Source organism: Manacus candei, unplaced genomic scaffold (genome assembly GCF_025592945.1).
Source record: "Manacus candei isolate 608988 ecotype Guabito, Panama unplaced genomic scaffold, ASM2559294v1 h1tg000095l, whole genome shotgun sequence".
NCBI lineage: Eukaryota > Metazoa > Chordata > Aves > Passeriformes > Pipridae > Manacus > Manacus candei.
The window spans coordinates 3,040,078-3,062,343 of NW_026138143.1; the positions used below are offsets into that span (position 1 = coordinate 3,040,078).

The window sequence follows — 22,266 nt, forward strand, 5'->3', positions numbered from 1 at the left end:
CTGTATCTCTCAGAATACTTAAAAAATATATTAATCAAAAGTGATGAGAATGTGAAGGTTATTATTATGTCAACTGTGAAGCAGCAAGAAAATTATAGAATAATCTAGGAGAAGTATGCATCATTACATACTGAAAAAAAAGAGGTTGTATTGTGTAATGGGGACAAAAATCTCATTTAGACCAAGTTCCTTTCAAAAATCTTTAGCAAGACATCTCTTAATGTGAGTCTGAGTAAAGTCAGATAGTTCTATTTTTTTTCCCTTTTCTACAGTACTGAATTCATTATGTGGTGACTTCTTAGTCCAGATTTAGACAGCATGAAAACAGCCAATCAGAGCTACAAAGACAAGATTAAGTGGTGTTAATTTCCAGACATTAGTGTTGGAATTTACATTTACTTGTGTTGATAGATCTAGACTTAAGATGATAGGAAATAAGTTATGGTGATGGAAAAAAATAAAGTAGATCATTCTTGTACAGGATAAATGGGGGCAAAATTGATAAAGCAGTGATTTCTGGGATTTTTTTTTTCCAAACAGTCAGAAAATTCTTGATATGGTTTGTGGCTTATTTGTGTTTTTTCAAAATCACTGAGTTGATCTACTGACATAGGAGAGCAGATCTCAGGTCTTTTATGGCAGACATTTCAAAGCTGTCAGCTTGACCAGTATGAGGTGATAGCTTCAGAGGATTTTCCACTGTTTCTGCGTATCATTTGATAAGTGCATCTGAATTCATTGCAGTCCTCTGGCTTTTATCATTCAGAAGCTGGTATAGATCAATCCGTGATTCTGGCATATAAATAGCTGAGAGGGGTGGAAAAAATAACAATTGAATATCAGAGCTGCAGTCTTCTTTTATGCTAACAGCCTTTCTTTTGAATAGCACAAAAAGTGGGGAGAGTGAACTCGGGCTTGATTCTACTTACACACTTGGAAATAATGGGAGGTTTATGAAATCTCATCACCACTGCCATCTCCAGGTAGCTTTCTAACCTATTGAATTCAAAAAGTGAAGGAAAAGAGGAGAAAGTAAAGCAAGAACTCAAAGAACCAACATGAAGTGCATGTAGAAAGGCTAGGGAAATACAGGGAAGAACTTGGTAACTTATGTAGGAGGAAAATTAAATTCCAGCCATTGCTTTTACAATTTCAAGGAAGACACCAAATACCCAAATACTACTTGCAGCTTGATGAGAATGGCCTCCAGAAATAACTCTGCAATTTGTAGAAATACTGAAATCTGAAATTACCCAATAAATAAAACTATACCTACAGGAATAACATGTCTAAATTTCCAATCTCAGTCTACGAGGAGGGGAAAAATGTAGCAACTAATACAACTTTGAAGTGTATTTATAGAAATTAAAAATTTCTTCTGAAATCTCTGTAACTTTCTTGGTTATGTACTGGAGAAGCAGATTTAGGGTCCTGCTGATGACAGTACAAGAGTTCACAAAGGGGACTGATTGTATCTGTAGTAGCTTCTGTATGAATACAAAGTTTGAAGAAGATGGATAAAAAATGTGTCTTACACAGCAACCTACAGAAATCTGTGAAAAGACCCTCTGTTAAGTAACAGGATGCTAGTATGATTTCTTCAGGAGAAAACTGCTTTGCTCTAATTTCTATAATATGAGGAAATAAACGAATTTCAATAGGGATTTGACTGAAAATTAATTTGAGGCTCTAAGCAGTCTACTGCAGGGACCACCTACAGTATCCCATATCTGAAAGGATGTAATTTGGGCTTGAAGAAGTTTGCGAAAACTGAAGTCTGAGTTCTGTCTTTGCTTTTAGTATATACCTACAGGTGGGCACTATGAAGGTTAGATGAATAGACAGTGCACAGAAGTAAAATAAAAGAAGTTGCAATTAAAACATACTTTGCATTCATAACATCCTGCTTTCAGGAAGCCAGTCACCTGAGCCCTATGCTCTCAGAGATTCTTGTCTTTTTTATGTGAAGCAAATTGAAATCTAATCAAGTAGTATCTCAGAAGTTTGGAAATTATATTTGGGTTTTAAAATACTATATCTCCATTCTTCCAGGCACAAATGTGGTTTAGCACATTTGATTTTACAGAATCACAGAATATGCCCAGTTGGAAAGGACTCACAAGGATCATCGAGTCCAGCTCCTGGCCCTGCACAGGACCATCCCCAGGAGTCACACCAGGTGCCTGAGAGTATCGTGCAAATGCTTCTTGAACTCTCTCGGGTTTGGTGCTGTGACCACTGCCCTGGGCAGCCTCTTCCGGTGCCCAACCACCCTCTGGGTGAAGAACCTTCTTCTAATATCCAACGTAAACCTCCCCTCACACAACTTCAGGCCATTACCTCGGGTCCTGTCCCTGGTCACCACAGAGAAGAGATCAGTGCCTGCCCCTCCTCTTCCCCTCATGAGGAAGTTGTAGACTGCAATGATGTCTCTCCCCTCAGTCTCCTCTTCTCCAGGCTGAACAGACTAAGTGACCTCAGCTGATCGTCATACGGCTTCCCCTCAGGGCCCTTCACCATCTTCGTTGCCCTCCTTTGGATGCTCTCTAATAGTTCAATTTTAATAGGTTAGGTGCTGACAAATCAAAGTGGCAAAAATCTTAGGTGGCATCTTAGGCAGCTTTAAATTAATATGTGTGTTGCCCAGCTACCTTGTTATTTGACTGATAACACAGTTGTTTTTCTTACAGAAAATGTTTAGGGTTTTTTGTGTTATGATTATAGGGTTTTTTTAATTTATTTATGAACTCTATGTTTAGTCTTTACACCTTATGAACTGATACTTTGGCATTATAAATACGTGCTGAGCATTTTGTGTTGTCTTTGGTAAGTCTGTTTACTGTCTGGGAGGAAGCAGGTTTTGTGGGAGGAAAGCGGTTTTTTAAGTTGTAAAAATTACCACTGGATACTGGTCTCAGTAGAGAGTGAAAACCCTGCTCCTAGCAGGGCATGGAGTGATGCATACCTCTGCAGTCTGTGAAGGCTCTCCTCATGTACATACCCTATTTGATGGGGACTGGGGTCCCTTGTAACCCCCTCTCCTGCTGTGATTGTGTCTCCCTGTTAGGCTCAGAGTCTTCCAGCAGTGCTGGTTCCTCAGGATCACTGTCACGAATACATCAGCCTCTCCAAAGTGCATCTCTTGTCCCTGGGGTAACAGTCAGCTCTACAGGCAGTGTGTCCTACCCTGAGAGCGGGATGAGTGGCCAGGTGGCCCCCAGCAACACCAGCTATATCATTCTTCCACTTGAAGCTGCAGGGATACCGCCTGGAAGTATCCTTCTCAACCCACACACAGGTCAGTATGATTCTCTCCTGCCTGATACTGCCCGTTGGTGCTTCTCATGTCAGCTGGGGAATTACCAAATTTCTTGTTTCTAGACATATTTTCCTGGGGGCATTTTATGAGCAAATATACATACAAATGACCTTTTGCAAGTTGTCTTTTTCAAATCTGCTGGCAAAGTTAGATTGGCTTTCTGAGGCTATTGTGGCATAGCTGGTGAGAAGTGATACAAAACACACTTGCTTCATCCCAGACAGGATATTCATCATTCAGAAGTCCTGGCACTCCTTGGCTGTGAATCTTCTGAGATACCATTAGCATCAATAAAGACAGATGCTTTTCTATATTGAGCATGCTGAGATACAGTGCAATCGAAATACATCGTCAAATGTCAGCAGAATTTCAAAAGGCTTAAAGACTGCATTTGAATTTGCACTTCAGAATTAATCTTGTTATGTGAGCTGCATGATTAGCAATTGTATTTAAATTGTGAGTTTTGTGATAAGACAAAGCTGTAACTGTTCAATTCCTGGTAGTTAGCAGCACCACAGTGCACAAACAAGGTGCTTGCAGGCACCCAAGTGCTGTGGATGCTTTGGAAACTGCTCAGTTTGAACTTGAGTGTTTGCTGAAAGTTTAAGGCAATTTCTTAACCGCCTTGGTCTAGATGAAGTCCAGGTTATATTACACTATTACTCCCTACAGTATTGTACTGTCAGTATTAAAAAGGTTCTGGGAGTTTGAGACTGTGATGTTTTTTCAGTGATTTGAACCGTTTCAGTGACCATGACTAGCTGTGCTGTCAACCTTAGCTGAGTTATGCTAGGTTTAAAGCAACAAAACCTATGGTGAAATGTATCTTCCATTATATGAGAACTGAGGATTGAACTCAAAAATATTTTTTCAAAGTCCTTGATAGAGCATCCAGGAGCTTTTTCTTTGGGGATTTTTGTTTATTACTAGTATTTTATGTGTATTACATTTCTGTGTTTCAGTATTTCAGTGCAAATACCTAAAACTTATTTGTGAGTCCACTACTATGAATACTTTGCTTCGGTCATAGTTTGGTCAAGAAAGTTGCAGCATTTAAGAAAAACACAGCCTTGGTAAACTGTTGAGCCAATCTTTCCACAGATACTCAGAGATAGTAGTATCTGGGGCTGATCAATGTATATCAGCATATTTAAAATCAGGGAGCATTTCTTGTTTAGATTGAAATGTGAGAAGTTCTTTCCAGAGAGGTGACTTAGTAACTTGCACAGACCTTTCACTTTTCTGAAGCCTTTACTGTTTAAATGTACTTTTTTCCAAGCTATTGCACTATTGACATGAGAGCCTGATACTGTTGGCAAGAAAAAAATCTGTCAATATGTTCATCTGCTCATTTCTGTTGTTCCCATAGTTTTCAGTTCTGTCTGCAACACTGAAATTTCTTGGTCAATACAGAAGACAGCATTTTGTGTGCTGTGGGGTCCACTTCCATGCAAAACTCAGCAGGCCTAGACAGGACTCATCCATAATTCAGGTGACAGGACTGAGAAACAAATGAAAGGAATTGCTGCTGCTTGGAGATTGTGCTTGTTCCTGGCCATGGTAAGGACAGAGACTGGAGGTCACCACACTTGAAAGCCGGAAGAGCAGTTTAAGAGGAACATCTTAAATTGACAAAATTGACATCCTGCGTCTGTTTTGTCAATTTAGCAATTTGCAGCAGCTAGTTCATATTTTTCCCTGGTACCTGGGGAGTCTTTTTTTCTGCTGTAGGTAGAATGCCTTTCAATACTGTCACTAGACTAGAGCACCTCATCTTCCTTCCGAGTGTGCCTCGTTGTCTGCAGAGACATCACTGGGAGCCCCATATGTGTTAAGGGAGCAAGTATTTTTACGTGTATCTGATTTTGTGTTTCTTTCAAACCCTCTGTTTTATTTCTGTGGCTCCCTTGTAAATATATACATAATAAAGAAAATGGAGGGAGAAGATTCTTTAAAAGCCTAAAATTCTTGTCTCACGCTTCTAGCTTCTTCATCATGCTGCCTGTGCTGGAAGATGCTACACTTTAGCATCTACTGTATTTTTTACATGCAACAAAATACATACTGCAAATTTATCACTCTTTGGGCTCAGAATCTTTGCATCTCATTAGGGTAACATTACAAAAGAAGCTCCATAGGGAGGAGATTTAGATTGCTAGATGCTGTGATCAACTATCAAAGTGATGGATGCTGTCAGAAACATAGATGAAGAGAAGACAGTTTAAAGAAAAGGAAAAAGGAGCTTTGTTTCCTGTAATGAATAGATTTTCTTTCCCTATGTAACACCATTGTTTAGCTCTTTCTTTTCCTCTTGCAGAGTGGCTACTTCCAGAATTTTTCTCTCTTTTGATCATAACACTGTGTCCTTTAAAAATCTTTACTTCCTTTCACACTACATAGTCACTGACTGTGCAAGCCTCTAATGGCATCCACAGATGTTGTCAATATCTTCTTGCTCTGATTATACCTCTCTGCTCCTTCTCAGGTGTTGGCAGTCCACACTTTCTTTTCCATATCTGCAGTTTCCTTTACTTCCTCTCCTCTGCTTTACTGTTCTCCTTCCCCAGATAGACAAACTTCTTACTTGCTTTGGCAAAGAACCATTTATGTGGCTGTGCTCTTCTGCATTCCATTTCACCTGCTTCTGTTTTACCCTTTAAAGGATTCCTTTTGACGCGTTCTGACTTAATCCCTTTGACAATTTAAGAGCATTTATGTTTCATTCTTACTCCTCTAAATGACATCGCAATCTTTGCCCTTCTAACAGGGCCACAGTTCATAACTTACAAATGTCTTCCCTGTTACCATCTGATCTCTCCTTTTCATTTCTTATTTCAAGATTTCTTCATGAAAAGTCTTTTTCTTTTCATCTTTAAAAGAATTGCTGGGACTTTTTCAATTATGTCATTGAAATGCTCTTTATTGGCTTCCCTTGAGTATCTGACACAGGCTTTGGGTGGCTGTTATCCCACTCAGTCTTCTAAAGTGCTTCTGGAGCCTTAGATTCCCAAATCTTGGTAGTCCATGCCATAGTCACCCAGTGTGTTCACAGCAAGATTCAGGAAAACAGTGGACAGAACTGTCTTGTGCTTCTCTCCCACTCAGTCATGACCTTTCTCGTCATGAGTGTGATGTCGAGTTGGTCCAGGAAGTGTTGATACTCTAGAGAAAGAGAGAAAGTAAGGTTCTTTAGCCAGTGTTCCTCAGGCATTTCTGACTGTGATTCATAAGAGGGGGAAACTGAAAGTCTGGGGAGTAGATAGAACAGGTAGAGATGCTTTGTAGTATGCAAATCAGAAGTTCATTGTTTCACTCTAGCTCTAAGCCACCGAATTGCTCCAGATCTCCCTTTTCATCTCAGATATTCATACTTTGGTTACTGACTTTAATGGTTATGGTATCATCGCTAAAATTTTTCTCATGGAAACATTTGTAATTCCTTTGATTTACGGATTTACGATAGAAGTGAAAAGAGAACTGAGGTCATGAAAAACATTTTTCATACAGAAAAATACCATTTCTTTTTTGTTAGCAAGACAGTGACTTGGGTAAACTTTTTTATTATTTCAAACAAACATTGGTTTTGCAAGGTTATTTCCCCCACCTAAAATATCTGAAGTGAAATGAGTTCAACAATTTAGTAGAGCTTTGGACAGAATTTTTCTTGTATATAAGAGATTTTTAAATACATCTTAAGTGTTACTTCCTTGAATACTTGAGTGCTGGCTCCTCTAATTACATAGGGCAAAGCTCTCAAAAGTACATTACTGTGTTATTGGAATGTGTAAATAAATAAGTAACAGTGGGTGTTTGGTTTTCTTTTTGTTTCCTACAAACTATAGTGTGTCAGAAGTAGTTGTGTACATTTGACTGCTATTGTGTCAGAGTAAAATGTAACTGAATATTCCCTATGTTAAGTGTTTGCTCCAAAGTTCAATTTTAATGTTAATTGATTTATCATTGAATGACTTCAAGCAACAAGAGCATATGAATCATCTTATAGCCATGGTAACTTTCCACCCATTCCTTGAAAAATCATCCTTCCAAAACAAATACCTGCTGTCTGTCTTGCCTGAAGAAAAAAAAAAGAAAAAAAGAAAAAAAAAAAGATGGCTGATACTGTAATTACTGCAATGAGGCATTCAGTGTGATGAGCACTTTACTGTTGTAGCAGGTCAGCTAAAGAGTGATCAGTTAAAGCATGACTGTATCCTTTCATACAGGAAATGGTATATTCTTTAAAATGTTCAACAAATGCAGAGTGTTTTGTTTCAGGTCAACCGTTTGTAAATCCTGATGGGACACCGGCAATATACAATCCTCCCAGTGGCCAGCAGACGATGAGGAGCCAGATGGTGGGACAGTCTCAGCAGCAGCCTTCATCCCAGCAGCCTCAGCAGGTTCAACAACCACAGCAACAAATGGCAAGTCACCTTGTCACACAGGTAGGTGTGGTGGCCACTGGAAAAAAGAAGGAGCTCTCAGGGATATGAAGAATGACCTAAAGGGTAGGAGGTAGGAATGCAGCTAGACAAAAATATCAAGAAGTGCTTTTCAACATGGATTAAAGAGATAGAGAAGATTACTTTTTCAGTTTTATGTAAAGGATGATTTTATTTTCAAAAGTACTGTTAAGCAAGTTGGTATATGTCTACATAAGGTTATTTTGCAAAATTCACCCATAAGTGGAAGCTGAAGCATTCATTCCCAAAGTAGTGCAGCCTGTAATTTTCTCCAGAGTGACCTTTCTCTGTCCCTTTTGACAGCAGTGGGTTTGAGTCAAAGAATCAAGTACAATGAAGGACTCTACAAACTCTTTCATGTCCTGTTGTATTGGGCCCAGTCTATGGGTAACCCGCTCTCCAAGCACCTCTGCCCCAACTTGGTGGTTTTGTGCCTGCACCCCATGTTCTTGCCACTACTCTGCTCTGAGCTAAAAATTCTGGAGCTGTAGCAGGAGAGGGGAAGAGCAGACTGATTTGAGCACAGTGCCATGGAGTGTCAGCTCTCTGGTCCCTGGGCTGGCTGTGGCATGTGGCCAGGTGTAGCCAAGCATGGGCAGCAAGGTTTGGATCTGGTTCAAACTTAATTTTGTGGATTGCATGCCTCTCTCCCCTAGCAGAGCAGGCAGAGGGAACCACTCAAGCAAGAATCCTATATTATGTTTAGTCACAGAGCAGCCAAGATCTACTACAGTTCTTGTACAGCTTTATAATTTGGCACAGTTTCATCCCAGATTACCCAGAAACACAATGTTTAAATTCAGTGAAGTTGCTTTGATTTTACTGGATTTGGACTTAACATGGTTATGGCTCTTATTTCTTGATCTGGTCCTCACAGTTTTAGAAGATGGGGGTAGTACCAAACGTGTGTACGAAGTTATATGAGAGGTTAAAATGAAAGGAATACTAAAGCTATTCCAAGGTAATAGTGCTGTGGAAAATTGTTTTTTCACTTAGGTAAACATCTGCTCAAAGCTGATGGCCTGTCTGTTAGTAATTCACAGCCTGTTCTTCCTAATTTTTTTAAAAACTCCTGTGTTCTGACAAAGCAGCTTTACAATCATTATTCCTTTGCCTATGACACACTCAGAGTTAAATCAGTCACTAACAGCAAAATTCAAGTACGTAGTTATACTGTGCTGCTCTTCCATTTTTATCTCTGTAAATAAAATGTAGAATCATAATTTCGCTTTGGCTCACATTAGTAATAAGAAGATACAGCTTGGCTTTATTTAATCCAACATCCATCAAATATGTGAAAAGAGGCAGAAATATCTGTAATAAAGAATTGTTTGATATAAGGCTAAAGTGAAGTCTAAAATTGCAGTACCTGACCTGTTGTACTTGGTCTAGTGATGAGTCACCTGTATTTTCAGAGCTGTGATTGATACCTTTGTTCTCAATAACAAAGGTGGTGGTGGTGGTTATCTCTCTCTAAATGGTTGAATTTATGTCTTTCATTGTGTTTATTTTGCAGCCTGTTCAGACAATGCAACCATCTTCTCAGTCAGTCCAATATCCAGCAGTTTCTTATCCTCCCCAGCATCTCCTGCCAGTCTCTCCAACGCAGCAGTTTTCTGTGGTACTAAAGATTTTCTTTTTTCTTTCCTTGAAGCTGGGGATGTGAGCATGACTATGCCCAGGAGCCTCCGGGGAGCACTGCAAGGATGGGTGTCCCACATGAGAACCCTATCTAAATAAATACCTATTTACCTTAATGCTTTTGGTACTGACAAGCATTTTGTAAGAACATTCCCACTGATTCTGGTTAGCTAACCTGAAGGATGTTGCTAGGAGCAGGGCACTCTACATGGTGAGCAGAGCCTCCAGAAAAATATTTTGTTGTGCCTGTGATAAGAGCTTATGTCTTGTCACTTAATGTTAAGGGATCTTAAATTGCTAACTCCAGTAGTTGAGATTTAGGTTATCTCTCTTTTATGTCCACAAAGACTGGAGAAGAGACCTCTAGAAATCATTATTTTTTATTTTATATTATTTTATCTGTATACTAAATCCCTTGCCTGGATTTATTCCCTGATGATACCAGGGCACTTGGGAAAGAGGGTAGCAGTGAACCAGCTGCAGAAGGTGTGGTACACTGTACAGCATGACAATGCACCAATGGACATGTATAATTAAAATAAATAGAGTGCTCTTCTAGAGTCTGATTCTGGCTTGGTGCTTACAGGGCCAAGATTATACTGTTCTGAAATGAAGCTGACATTTTAAGAGGCACTACAAATTTTTTTTGTGTTGTTTTTCTCTCTTGCTCTAGTAATCTTGTTTATGACTGTTTTTTTTTTCCCAAGGTAGAGATGTCATGTAGTTATAGTAAGAGACAGAAACCAAACTGAGTGGATCCTTGCAGATAAAATAGTGTTATTAGTGCCTGGTAGATGAGTGGTACCATTTAAAGGACAATAAAAATTATTCCGTGCTGAACAAAAGTTGCATATCTCACTGCTATTTCTCTTGAAAAGTGTGTTGCAGGAATATCAGGTTGTTCTAGTGTGTGGTGGGTTTGTAGTCATAAGAAGGCTGATATTTTTATTGGCTAATTTAATAGTACAACTTCACCTGAATTAATGTCTTCAATGTACATTACATTATACAAACACTGTATAAATTATCTTGTTTTGAAGCTCTTGTTCTTTATTGGGCAAATCCAAAGCCATTCCTGGCTCAGTGAACTTTCTTCTAGAATCTATTTGCAGTCATTTGCCATTCAGATAACAAATAATCTAGGTTTTTAAAGGAACACCTGCAGACAGACAACTTATGTGCCTGAATATGAATGTAGAATGATAGTAAAGTTAATAGCCTTACTTCCATATACCACTTGATGATCTGTCAGGAGTGTTGATCCATGGTATCTGCTCTCAGAGTTGGGAGGGTGAGTCTCTGTGCAGTCTCTGTCAGTGCTTTCCACAAGCAACCTTTTTTTTCTTTTTACGTATTTTGAAGTTTCCTGACATTAAATGCTTTGTGCTGGATGGTTTTGGAGAATGAACACCACCAGGCTGCAAACAAAACTGGAGTCTCCTTTTAAAAGATAATATGAATGTTCTAAGCAAAATGCATTTTTATAATGCTTATTTCCTATCTGTAATCTCAATATTAGCATGCAATAGAGTTTTATGTTGAGTATTTAAAAGTCTTATGATATGGGCATAAACGAAGATGCCTAGAACCACATTTGTAAATCTTTGACCTTCACAGAATAAACTTGAGATCACTTAATAGTATGACTCTTTTTGCAAGACTGAACAGATTCTGTCCAGAATGCCTGTGTTATTACCAGCATGTAAGGAAACTTAGGTCCATTGACTTTATTTGATACGTTCATCCTACCATAGATTCTTTTTTCCCCCTCCAGTCAAATAAAGTACTTATTTCTTTCCAATGCAGAATAAAAAGCCTTGAAATAGCAACATAAGGCTTAGCTTTTTTTTTAATCTTCTCTGTGTTTACAACCTTGGATTTTCAAAACAGTCCAAAAAGGGAAAGGTCTGCACCTGAATCCTACTGAATTCCTCTTGGGATCAATTTGAAACACAGGTGAAATTACCAGCATGTGCTTGGCTGACAAATTCTGTGTTTGGGGATAGAGGTATTCTTAATGTTATTTTCATGCCCTTTGTATTGAAAATGTCTTCTTTTGAACACTGTAAAGTTCACTTGTCATTTTGGAAAAGAAGGTGAGGGGGGCAAGGTAAGAGCCAAAATTGGCTTTTGTGCCAAATAATGCCATTCACCTTGCAGTCTAGAAATATTTGTCAAAGCATTTATAGTGATTTTGATTTTAATTGCCTCTATTTTTGTAGACATCCATGCAAAGTTTGGCATGGATTTGAGCTGAGCAGTTCCTTTTCCCCTCATGCTCTGAACCTATTTTGTTTTGCTAATTTGTGTGTGTACTGCAGACATCATGTCTACATCATTTTCTCCTGCCTTTTGCCCTGCAGCGAGATGACATGACAGCACAGTTTAGCCAGATGAGCTTAAGTCGTCAATCATCAGGAGACAACCCTGAATCGCCTTCTGGTCCTGTCTACCCATCGCCTCTCTTGCAGCAGCCTGCCCAGCAGACAAGTTACATTATGGCTTCCCCAAGTCAACAGCTTCCCCCGGGAAGCTTTACAGGTTCAGGTCCACCAGTATCCCAGCAAGTGCTGCAGCCACCACCACCACCCCAAGGCTTTGTGCAACAACCGCCACCACCTGCTCAGGTAGGCAAAACCTTCCCTACCAGTTTAGCATGGAGCTCTTTGTAACATCAGAAAGAGAACATAAAAATTCGAGATTTTCCCCCACACACCCTGATAAGAGCTTAGCAGATTTTTAGGCAGCAGCAAACTTGCAAAGCATCTATCATTTCCTGGATTTCATTAATCCCTTCCTTATCCTCAAAACATTTTCTGAACATATGTTTGTACTCCAGGACACATCTGCACATGAATATGAAGGAGGAGGGTGAGTAAATATCCGTGGTCCTTTTTCTCTGTATATATACCAAAAGAGCAACATGCACATCAGCCCAGGTAGTCATTAATCATATTTAATTGACTCGAACATGTGAGATGTCACAGATCAGTAATTTTAACTGTCTTCCTGAAGACTGATTATGTTTTACTGTTCACTACCAAACATCTCTGCTTGTCTCCTGGGTGCCTTTACAGAATATTGAAAGTGATTACTGTCAAGAAGTAAAATGCACAGATGACTTTCTGGCCAATTTTCAAGGCATACACATTAAAAAGACAGATTTCTTTATCCAATTATAGATAACTTCGTTTAAACTCTACTTTAAATGGCATTAATAGTATTTCTTCTGGTTTTATTTTGTCCTTTGGAAGAAAATATATAAAAATAAAGTACAAAACTTCACCATTTCTTTTAATGTAAATGTATTATAAACCCTGCTAGTTTGGGGTTTTTTTTCTTTGTTTGTTTACTGCTGCTTACTGAAAATCTCCATTTGTGTTTGTTAATGGAATTCTGTATTGCCACAGGAATGAAGAATTTTTATTGTTACAATGTTTAAGTGGCCTAAAGATCTAGTTAATTAGATCACTAATTAATAAAAGAAATCTGAGGACTACTGGATGCTGACATCCCATAGAGGACATACATAGTTTCTGTGGTTAGAAAATATGTGGCTGTTTTTTCTCAGAGAAGGCTTGCCAAGAATATGTTTTAAGGGGCTGAAGTTCAATATAATGTGATTTTTTAAAAAAATGAAAATATTACTAGAAAAGATATTTCATAGTTTACCAAATGTAGTGTTTGGTTTTTTTTTAATTCAGAAAAGAAAAAATGAACTAAAGGGCAGAATTCCCTGGTATATCTGTCTCTCCACCTAGATTGTGCTCCCTAAGTGAGTAAGTAGAGGCTGTCCAAGCTTCAGTCCTCATGTACAGCCCCCAGGTACTCTTAGTGTTTTCAAACATCGTTTAATCAAACCTCACGACACTTCTAGTGAAGCAGATAAATGCGAGCACCTCCATTTTACGGGTTGTCTCTGCAGCAGGCAAAGTGATATGTTTCCCAGCTCTGCCAGCCGGGGTTTGCCAGAAATTATGGGGGCTGCAGCATCGTGCTGCCTGCCATGATAGGGGACCCCAGACCGCCTCCTTACTCCTGTGGGTGAGACCAGGTGTGCAGCTCTCCCTGGGATCTCTGCTAGACCGCATCTCGGCTGATGTGTAGACTGCTTTGGCAGGTTTGCCCACAGCTCCTGCCTCCCTGTGGCTGAGCCTTGGTGTGTGAGCCTTGGATTTCACCCTCGCATGTGCCACAGGGTGCAGGGTTTTTACTCAGTATGGTGTAGTGTTCCTTGAGGAAGCTGTTTTCCCTCATTAAAACTTGGTTTGGCACTACTGAGAGGCAGGTTAACTTCTTCAGTGATGAGGAGGTGCCTTTTCATGTACAGGCTGCAGTAGGACTGGTACAGTACTGGTGTGTCTAATGGCCACTGTGTCTCTGACTGTAACCCAAATAAGGTACTTATGGGTACTTTCCTCCTGTGCAGTAACAAAGTGGAAAGTTACTGAGAGCAGAAAAATATCTTTGTAACAACTTCAGTTATTTCACTGGGGAATGATTTGTCCTTGGGGTATGTAGAAAGGTGAGAAATTCAGCACTGTCATCTTCCTCTGCATCTGCGAACACCATTTATCTCCAGCTTGTTGCTCTTCCAAACAATCCTTGTCAGATACCTGTGGAAAAGGGGATGGCAGGGTTTAGTCCCTGCTACCTGTGTCCCTGTCTTGTGAAAGCACAGTGGCCCTGGTCTGCCAGTGGCAGAAGAAGGCAGACACTTTGCATCCACATGCACAGAGAGGAAATTCTGAATTGACATTTCAAGTTTTAATTCATTCACTTCAGTCCTAGAATGTGGCACAGTGGTTTGGATACTAATTGTAGCATACTAATGTATGGGTAATAGGGGATACCTCTTATAAAAAGATGAATGAATCCTTGGGAAATAGTAGTTCTTCTGCCCTGAGAGCTCAGCTTTCTGTGCAGGTGGACTCCTTGTCTTGCCCGTGGCACAACTTCACTGTGGCAGTGGCTATTGTCAGTCTGAATCAGCTGTTGTTACTCTTTATGGCTTAGATGCAATAGTAAGTCTGCTCTCAGACACCAAGGCAGGTGGTCTGAGGCAGGCTTAAAAAAAAAAAAAGGTGCAATAAAGATGGTAATGGAAGCAAAACATTACGTGATACATTAATCAATGCAATGCAATCAATGTAAAAGCACTTTTATATCTTAAATGTTGCTATTGAATTTATACCAGTGAAAAAGAGGCATGACGCTAATGACTAATTAGTTCCTGTAAATGCACTGCTGATAAGGCTGGCTGTGATGCTCTGTATGCTGGTGGAAAATAGCAGTGAAAACTTGGGCGGAGGTCCTATGAGTGTGATCATTTTCTTTGGCAGCTGAAACGAGGAGAAAGAAAGGCCCTCCAAGTCTACAAACACAGTAGTACTACATTTAAATTATTATCTAATCTGTTAAAGTTCAGTTAAATGTGGCTGTGCAGCTACTCTCCAAGATTTTTTCTCCCAGTCTGTATCAATGTAGAGACAGACTGGATTTGAAATGACATGCCTAAGAAGAGGTGAGAGGACCCCTTATGTTTCTTTTGCTTCTTCTTTCATCACAACTATTCCCTAGTTTGACAACAGTCATGATTTAGTAACCTGAAAATAAGAATCTTATCTTTTTTCAGCCAATAGAGAGAAAAAACAAAACAAATCACACCAAAAAACCAAAACCCTGGATTTGCTGAAAGGGACTTTTAGCAGCAAATGACTGTTTGCTTTATATCACGAATTTCAAACATACATCTTTACTTCCTCTGTTTTCGTTTTTCTTCTCTTTCTGGTGTTTCTTCTATAGTGCTTATGGGACCAGACACTTTAGCAAGGGTCCACATTCTGTTTTGCAGTACTCTATCAATGGTGTTTGTCTTTGCCTCTGCAAATGAAGAAATGGAAAAAATGGGAGTACTGTGCCAATGGGAAATGATATCCTCCCTTAAAAGTTATTTTCACCTCTGTCTTATTCTTTGGCAAAATGATGTCCAAAAGTGAGATGGCATGAATTCTTGGAGAGGCCTGGAGAGGCCTCAACACATGTTGAGGGATTTTTCACCTGGATTAATTTTATGTCATCATTAATTTTAGCTGTCTCTTTGCAGAAACCCCTCCTGGAGAGTCTCTAGCTACCCTAAGACAAAATCTTTATTCATAGCATGTCTCCTCTATGAAACTTGTTATGAAGAAAGTTGGGAAGTCACTGCAAATGAACAGGTCTTTCCTTGATGATCTTGGAAAATTATATCGGAGTACATCCTAGAGTTATCATACACTAGCCATTATTTTTCATTACTGTTATTGTAAGTATTGGCGGGGGGGAGGAGAGAAAAACCCTTGAAGAATGACAGATCCCAGTCAGTTAGATACTAGGAAGAAATGGTACCTCAAAGTGTCCATACATCACTATGGTTTCTCTTGCCTTCTTCACTCCCATTTATGTAACTGTAGCTGTTGCATTAGCAATAATATCAGCATCATTAATCATCTGGATGAAGGTGTTAATCCAAACCTTACTGGATATCAGCAATTTTAAGAGAAGGTGGAATACCTGTCTGATGACTGAATCAAGATGTAAGTCAGTAGGGAGGTAGTTTATGAAAGTAAAATTATCCTGAGAGGTTTCTGGACTCCTGATCCTACCATGGGAAAATATACCAGTGAATTTCAGGGGTGCTGCTAGAGAGCAGTCCAGGAGACACCCAGCCTCATAATGGGTTTCAAACTGTATGTAGATAGAACAAAATGGAAAACCAGTGCTGTATGGAGTCTCTGCATGTAATCTATAAGCAAAGCACATTAGAAGCAGGAAAAAGTAATGTCTGTCTGTGCCATTTCTTGAGTGTCTCTTAAGTGACGTGCCCAGTCCTGTTTAAACTTAACTTAAGTAAAGTACTGAATAGGAGAGAAAAAGTAGAACTTGGTGGAATGATCAACCTATATACAAGGAAGGTATTCACCTTCAAAATAGGAATATCCAAGGTATTGGATATTTAACTCTTTCCATGATAATTATTAAAAAGGAGGGATTTTTCACAGTGTCAAGGATTAAGATCAAGAAACTATGCTTTTAAACTAAAGAAGGTAGCATTTACTTAGATTATGTTCTTAGGAGCACTTTTTTTTGTAATTTAATTTTATTTTTAGGATAACCATGTATCTCTCTTGGCATGCTTGTTAATGCTATGAAAACTTTCTGATTCTGTAAATGAAGTATGTTTTGCAAGCAAAAGGTCCAAGGTTAGATTGTGCATTTCACGTGGGAAAGCAATTCAAATATAATTTGTCATGTCAGTAGCCCGCTACAGAAATGTAATTTTTTTTTTGTTGAAGAGCACGTAAGTAAAGGTGTTAGTAACACTGATATAATGAGAAACTAAAAAAATTCAAGAGGATCACAGTAGATGATGTAAGTGATACATGTTATCGCTGATCCACTAATTCCACTGTTCACTAAAGTAGAATCAGAAAGGACAAATAACATGTTTCAACTACTGACATAGAGATGTACTCAAGATAAATGAAAATGGATCCTTCCAAGCCCCTCAAGCACAAAAGACCTATTTTAGACCATATCTATATTTTATACCAAGCCCTTCTTTTAATGTCTAAGTTCTTTAAAAAAAACAAAACCAAACCAAACAAAAAATCCCCCACAAGCAACAACAACAACAAAAACCCCAAAGCAAAAAAACAAAATCCACCCCACAATATAATGTATCAAAACCCAGACCTCTTCTTTGCAAGTCATGTGTGCATGATTACTGGCAAATAATCCATTAATCTTTATAAATGAAATAATTTTTTTTACCCTTTTACTACTTACATTTTTCATACTGCTAGATTGCACTCTAATAAGCTTCTAAGTGGGTTATATAACAAATGTATTCCAATGAACTGAGAAAATGAGAGAAAGGGAGAAAGCCATTTGACTAACTCTGAGGTGTTATCTGTGGGGTAAAATATTTTTTTTTACGCTCAGCATGTTCAACTATAAACCCCACTTCACAACCTATGTTCTTCAATATTTTAAAGTTAATACCTACAGAATCATTCCCCAAGAGATAATTCTCATTGTTCTCAAATGCTCTTGTATTTTCAAATATCTGGGGGCTTGTCTGCACAAGGAAAGTGAGGAAGCTGAGGGTAAATCAAATAAATTTAAATCCTTTAAGTGAGATTAAGATGCTGGCAGGAAAAGTGAGAGTATTTCCATGGGGGTTTAATATTCTTTAGTTTGTAGAATAGAAAATAAAGAATGTTTGAAAGAATGTCTATTCTGTTCCCCTGCTCCAAGGAAGGATTAACTATTTGCATTGATTTGACTTAGAGTGAGTCTTCTCATTTCTTTCAAGTCTACTGTGGTAAAGTGTTGCTGAAAACAATAATCTCTCCACAAGATGAGTTTATCACACGAAACTCTCCTGATCCACAATTTACACTGCTATGATGTTTAAAGAATGATTTTGCACCTTAAATGTCTGGGTCCACTTTACTGTCCCTTGTGACTTTATTTTGCAGAGAAGCAAATTCATAATGGTGTTGTCCATTCTACAAAAACATTTTGTTTTTGTTACTTTAGTCGCTAACAAAACAAATTACTTGAGTGCAGGCTGTAGCCATTAGGTGTCACTTGGTATTGTCTGGAGAGAGGATAGCTTACAACGTTTTCTGATCGAAACCTTGTTTTTCTCATACTTGTCTGAATCTGGTATTAGCAAAGTGAGGAAAAAAAAAATTCAATTGGTTGAAGAAAAAACTAGCAGACCTTGAAGAAGGAATGGTTATTCAGCCACCTGATTGACAGATGCTGTTGACTGTCAGTTGGTCTAGGGGGTTAACTTTACCAACATCACCAAGTTCAGCTCGGTTAATCCTAATACTTTTCCTGCCACAGTTACCCATTCAGTAGTCTTCTACTTGCCCAAGTAGCCATCCATAGCCTCTTCTTGCCTAGTCTTTTGTGTCTATGCCTTTTTTTCTCATCTGAGATTGTAAAATTTCTGAGGAAAATTTCTAATCTCTCTTATGAGAGGATGTAGGTACCTTTACTTTGCTAACACTTTATGGGTGATCAAGTTGAATGAGCTGTTCGAGGAACATTTCTTCCATGCAAATAGAAGTGGCAAAAATAGTTCTTGGTTTTGTATGAAAAAAATAAAAGCATTTGGTATGATTCTGCGCATATGTCTGAGTAGGATAAATGCTACACAAAAGTGAGAAAAAAATTGAATGACTTTATTAAGAAATGCTGACAGTTGTGGCAGAAGTTGCAAGAGAAGCAACGTTCTTCTGAGCCTGTGCCCCTCTGCAGTCTGTTCATACCGTACACTGCCAAACTCTGTCAGGTGCCCACAGCATCCCTGGCAGCTGAAAACGAAAAATTTTGAGTGTTTTGAACTTGTGAGGGGTCAGTTGAGAACTTTTTAGCTCAAATGTCTCAGTAACAGTGATGTAGCATGCATAGGAAAAATATTTAGCTTCAGTCACCCTCAAACTTGCGTGTTCGCCTATGTGATAAAATGATGTAGTACACGTTGCTCTTTAATGACAATAATAATAGAAAAAAGAAACCCATCTAGCAGAACTTGCTGACTTAATGCCTACCCTTAGCTCCCGCAAGAAAACAACTTTGTTTTTTGAACTCTAACTGTTTTCACACCAAGCACAAGAGAGGCTTGAGAGGGAAATGTTCACGTAAGGAAGGATGTAGCTGTTGTCCAGACACGTGAATTTAATGATTGTTTCCTACAGGTGTTTAGGGCACACACATTCCATCTTGGTCTCCATGTCACTTCTAAATATGTTTACTCTAGGCCATTCTTTGCTTCGGATGGACCATTTTCTCCACAGTTCATTTAATGGTTCAACATGCTGTCTATATGTGTAATGTTGATACAGAAGGTTCTGTTTGCATCCATTTTGCTGCAGCTTTTGATATTGTAGTGTGATAAAAAACTACTGTGGTATTTTTCCTTTGGTATATGCATGTAACTTTTTATGAATTCTGTCTGATTTTTGTCTTTTTCAATTAAAACTCTGTTTTTTCCTGTTTCTTGAATTATCTGAAAAGAAATGTGGGCACTGATACCCCTTTTCCTAGCAAAGCTGGAAGCAAGCGGTGATTCTTGATGAGAGAGACAATGCAAACCACTTCTCTTGATTCGTGTTACCACTAATATGTTTGACTCGAACTCTTGCTCCTCTTCCAGTTTTGTTTTATTTTATGAATCTTTGATCTTTAGAGTTTACAGTTAGCTGCTGTTCTCTTTCTTTGCAGATGCCAGTGTATTACTACCCATCTGGTCAGTACCCTACCTCAACAACTCAGCAGTACAGACCCATTGCCTCAGTTCAGTACAATGCACAGCGGAGTCAACAGATCCCACAGACTGCACAGCAAGCAGGTATGTACATCTGTTACTCATTTCTTCAGCTGCTTGCAGTGCCTTTGCTGGTGAAATCTATTGGTTGTGTTTTAATTGAACAGTGGAGAGGAAAGCTGGTCACTGTTCTGTTTGAAAATATGATGAAAATTACAAATTAGGAAACGTTTTGCTTGGACATACCAAGCAATGGAAGAGCAGAGATTGCGTTCTCCACCCCTGCTGTCCTCCATGCAGTGCCGTGTCCTCAGTGTCCATGCTCCATGTGATGGGGCAGAGAGAGGGAACAGGTGTGGGCAGTCACATTGCATGTTCAAGTCAACTGTTGTGGTAGCCCTTCATCATGGAAACTCCTCAAATGTGTATATGACTCTACATAGCAGACAGGTCTTCAATGATGCAGAAAGGGCCAGTTGTGCTCCACCACCTTCTGCTCTCCCCGAGCGTGAGGAGCGGCAAGATTGTCTGTGTAGTTGGTGCCCATGGGGACCAGCTTCCCACAGCGACGTGCGGCTGGAACGGGGGCCGTTACACTGTAAGAGAGTGAGTAGCAGGTCTCACAGTGAACCGGTCTCTTTTCCTGCTGTGTCATGTCACTCCAGATGACTCCAGAGTAAGAGGGACATGGGGAGAACTGGGTTGGTGTGTGTCACAGGAGAGCAGGAACTGTGGTATTGAGGGAGTCGCTCTCATTTCAAGGCAATAAACAATTCCGGTGTTGGAGATTTTTTTGAAGTTGTTAAGTGTCTGTTTCTTTATCACATACCTCCCCCTATAGGGTGTCCCAAACAATAACTCCAGGTATATGGTGGGGGAGGTGAAAGGGAGGGTGTTGCTTTCCCAGTAGGACTTGCAATTACAGACGTGCCAGGTAGGACAATGCATTCACTGTTTGATCTCAGTTTGGCAGAAACCCTTCTGAATGGCAAAGCAGATTCCCTGCAAAGGCATTGATGTGAAAGTCATTTAAGATGCAAGTCAAGAGCCCAGACATGAGATGTGAGCAGGTCATCCAGCCTGTCAACCTGTCTCCATAATGTGACTGCTGGCAATTTTGTTCCACTCTCTCAGGCACTCAGGGAGACAAAGACACAGCAAACACAGCTCTAACTAAGCAATTGATTACTTTTTTTTATGCTGTTCTGTGTTCTAATAAAATTGGTGACATTTTGGTTGGTGTCAGTGGTGACTGACTGTGTCTGCTTTCATATCTTCATGTTATACATTCCTGAGAGAGAAGAGGGTGAAGTATTGCACAAAGGTCATCTGTCTCTTCTAGCTTCTCCTGCCTGACAGTCTGGTATCATATTTATTATCTCTGTATAGTGGGTCTGTGAACCTAAGTGCAAATCAACTTAGGTGACATTATCTGTATCTACTGTGTTGTTATGAAACCATATTTATCAGTTTAATGCTACATCCATAGCACAGTGGAGATTATGGTAAGTGCAGTCCACAAGAGATGGTCTGGAGCACGAGTGATGTTCTGGAGAAGATCCAGCTGTTCGATCTTGAGGAAATCGTATTTTAAAGATATATGGTAGCACAGAAGCTCTTGTGTTTGAGTACAGACAATGCAGAGATGCAAATGCTAATTTTGTTTCAGTGTTTACTGCATCGTTTTCCTTACATGTTTGGAAAACATGAGTCAAAGAGTTTGTGTAAAATCTCTAGCGCATCAGTCTTTTCCTGCAATTCGCTCTTTCAGCTGCCTACTCAGTTGGAAGCATTATTTTTATCTCATGTTTAAAAATGAAAACATTGTGACTACTGTTTAGACTCCCTGCCGTGGTGATGATAATAAGTGTTTAGCTATTCTCAGATCTTGAGACTTGGCTGAGAACAATTCCATGAACTGGTTCATCCCTTTGGCCTCAGATGCATCCTTTCCCATAGTCATTGTCCGACCATGTGATATATGTGAGAGGATGAAGCTTGCAGTTTCCTACAGATGGTGTAAGGAACGTTCAGATTTGTGTTCAACTGCAGCCATTGCAATTTGGAAAATAAATAGCTTTCCAATATGTCACAGGAGAATTAAAAGTATAGGAAAGCATACGCTACAGATTTCTTGCGGGTGGTGCACTGTGAGCGCTGAGACACCAAAAACCCAAATGATTCAATGATAGTTTCATATGGTTTCATGCCTGGTATCATCACTGCATCTGCTTTTCTTACCATCAGCCTCCTCACAAACATTCATTTTGTTCCTTATGTGCCTCAGCTCACCTGCAAACTCCTCATCTCTTTTGACTCCTCTTAGATGCCCGGTAGCTGCTTGCTGGGCAGGAGATGGTGTTTCACCACCACAGCAGATTGACGGGTGGCACCTAAATGGCAAGTAGCTTCTGGCTCCTGCTGTAGCCTATTGACAGAGGGCAAGTGAGCTGGGTTGCGTCTCTCTTCTTTCGAGACATTGATTTTTACAAACCTGAAGAAATGTCATATCTTTGAAG

At 39.4% G+C, this 22,266-nt stretch overlaps 1 protein-coding gene across 20 annotated transcripts in view; it reads left to right on the plus strand.

Annotated features, from left to right (window-relative positions):
• ARPP21 (cAMP regulated phosphoprotein 21) overlaps nucleotides 1-22,266 on the plus strand; it is a 288,954-nt gene that overhangs the window by 232,048 nt on the left and 34,640 nt on the right. For all 20 annotated transcript variants that reach the window (XM_051768567.1, XM_051768564.1, XM_051768580.1 and 17 more), the window contains 5 exons: nucleotides 3,068-3,298; nucleotides 7,595-7,764; nucleotides 9,299-9,403; nucleotides 11,787-12,050; nucleotides 19,705-19,831. In XM_051768567.1, coding sequence (XP_051624527.1) covers nucleotides 3,068-3,298; nucleotides 7,595-7,764; nucleotides 9,299-9,403; nucleotides 11,787-12,050; nucleotides 19,705-19,831 — 897 coding nt within the window. The remainder of the gene's footprint in view (nucleotides 1-3,067; nucleotides 3,299-7,594; nucleotides 7,765-9,298; nucleotides 9,404-11,786; nucleotides 12,051-19,704; nucleotides 19,832-22,266) is intronic.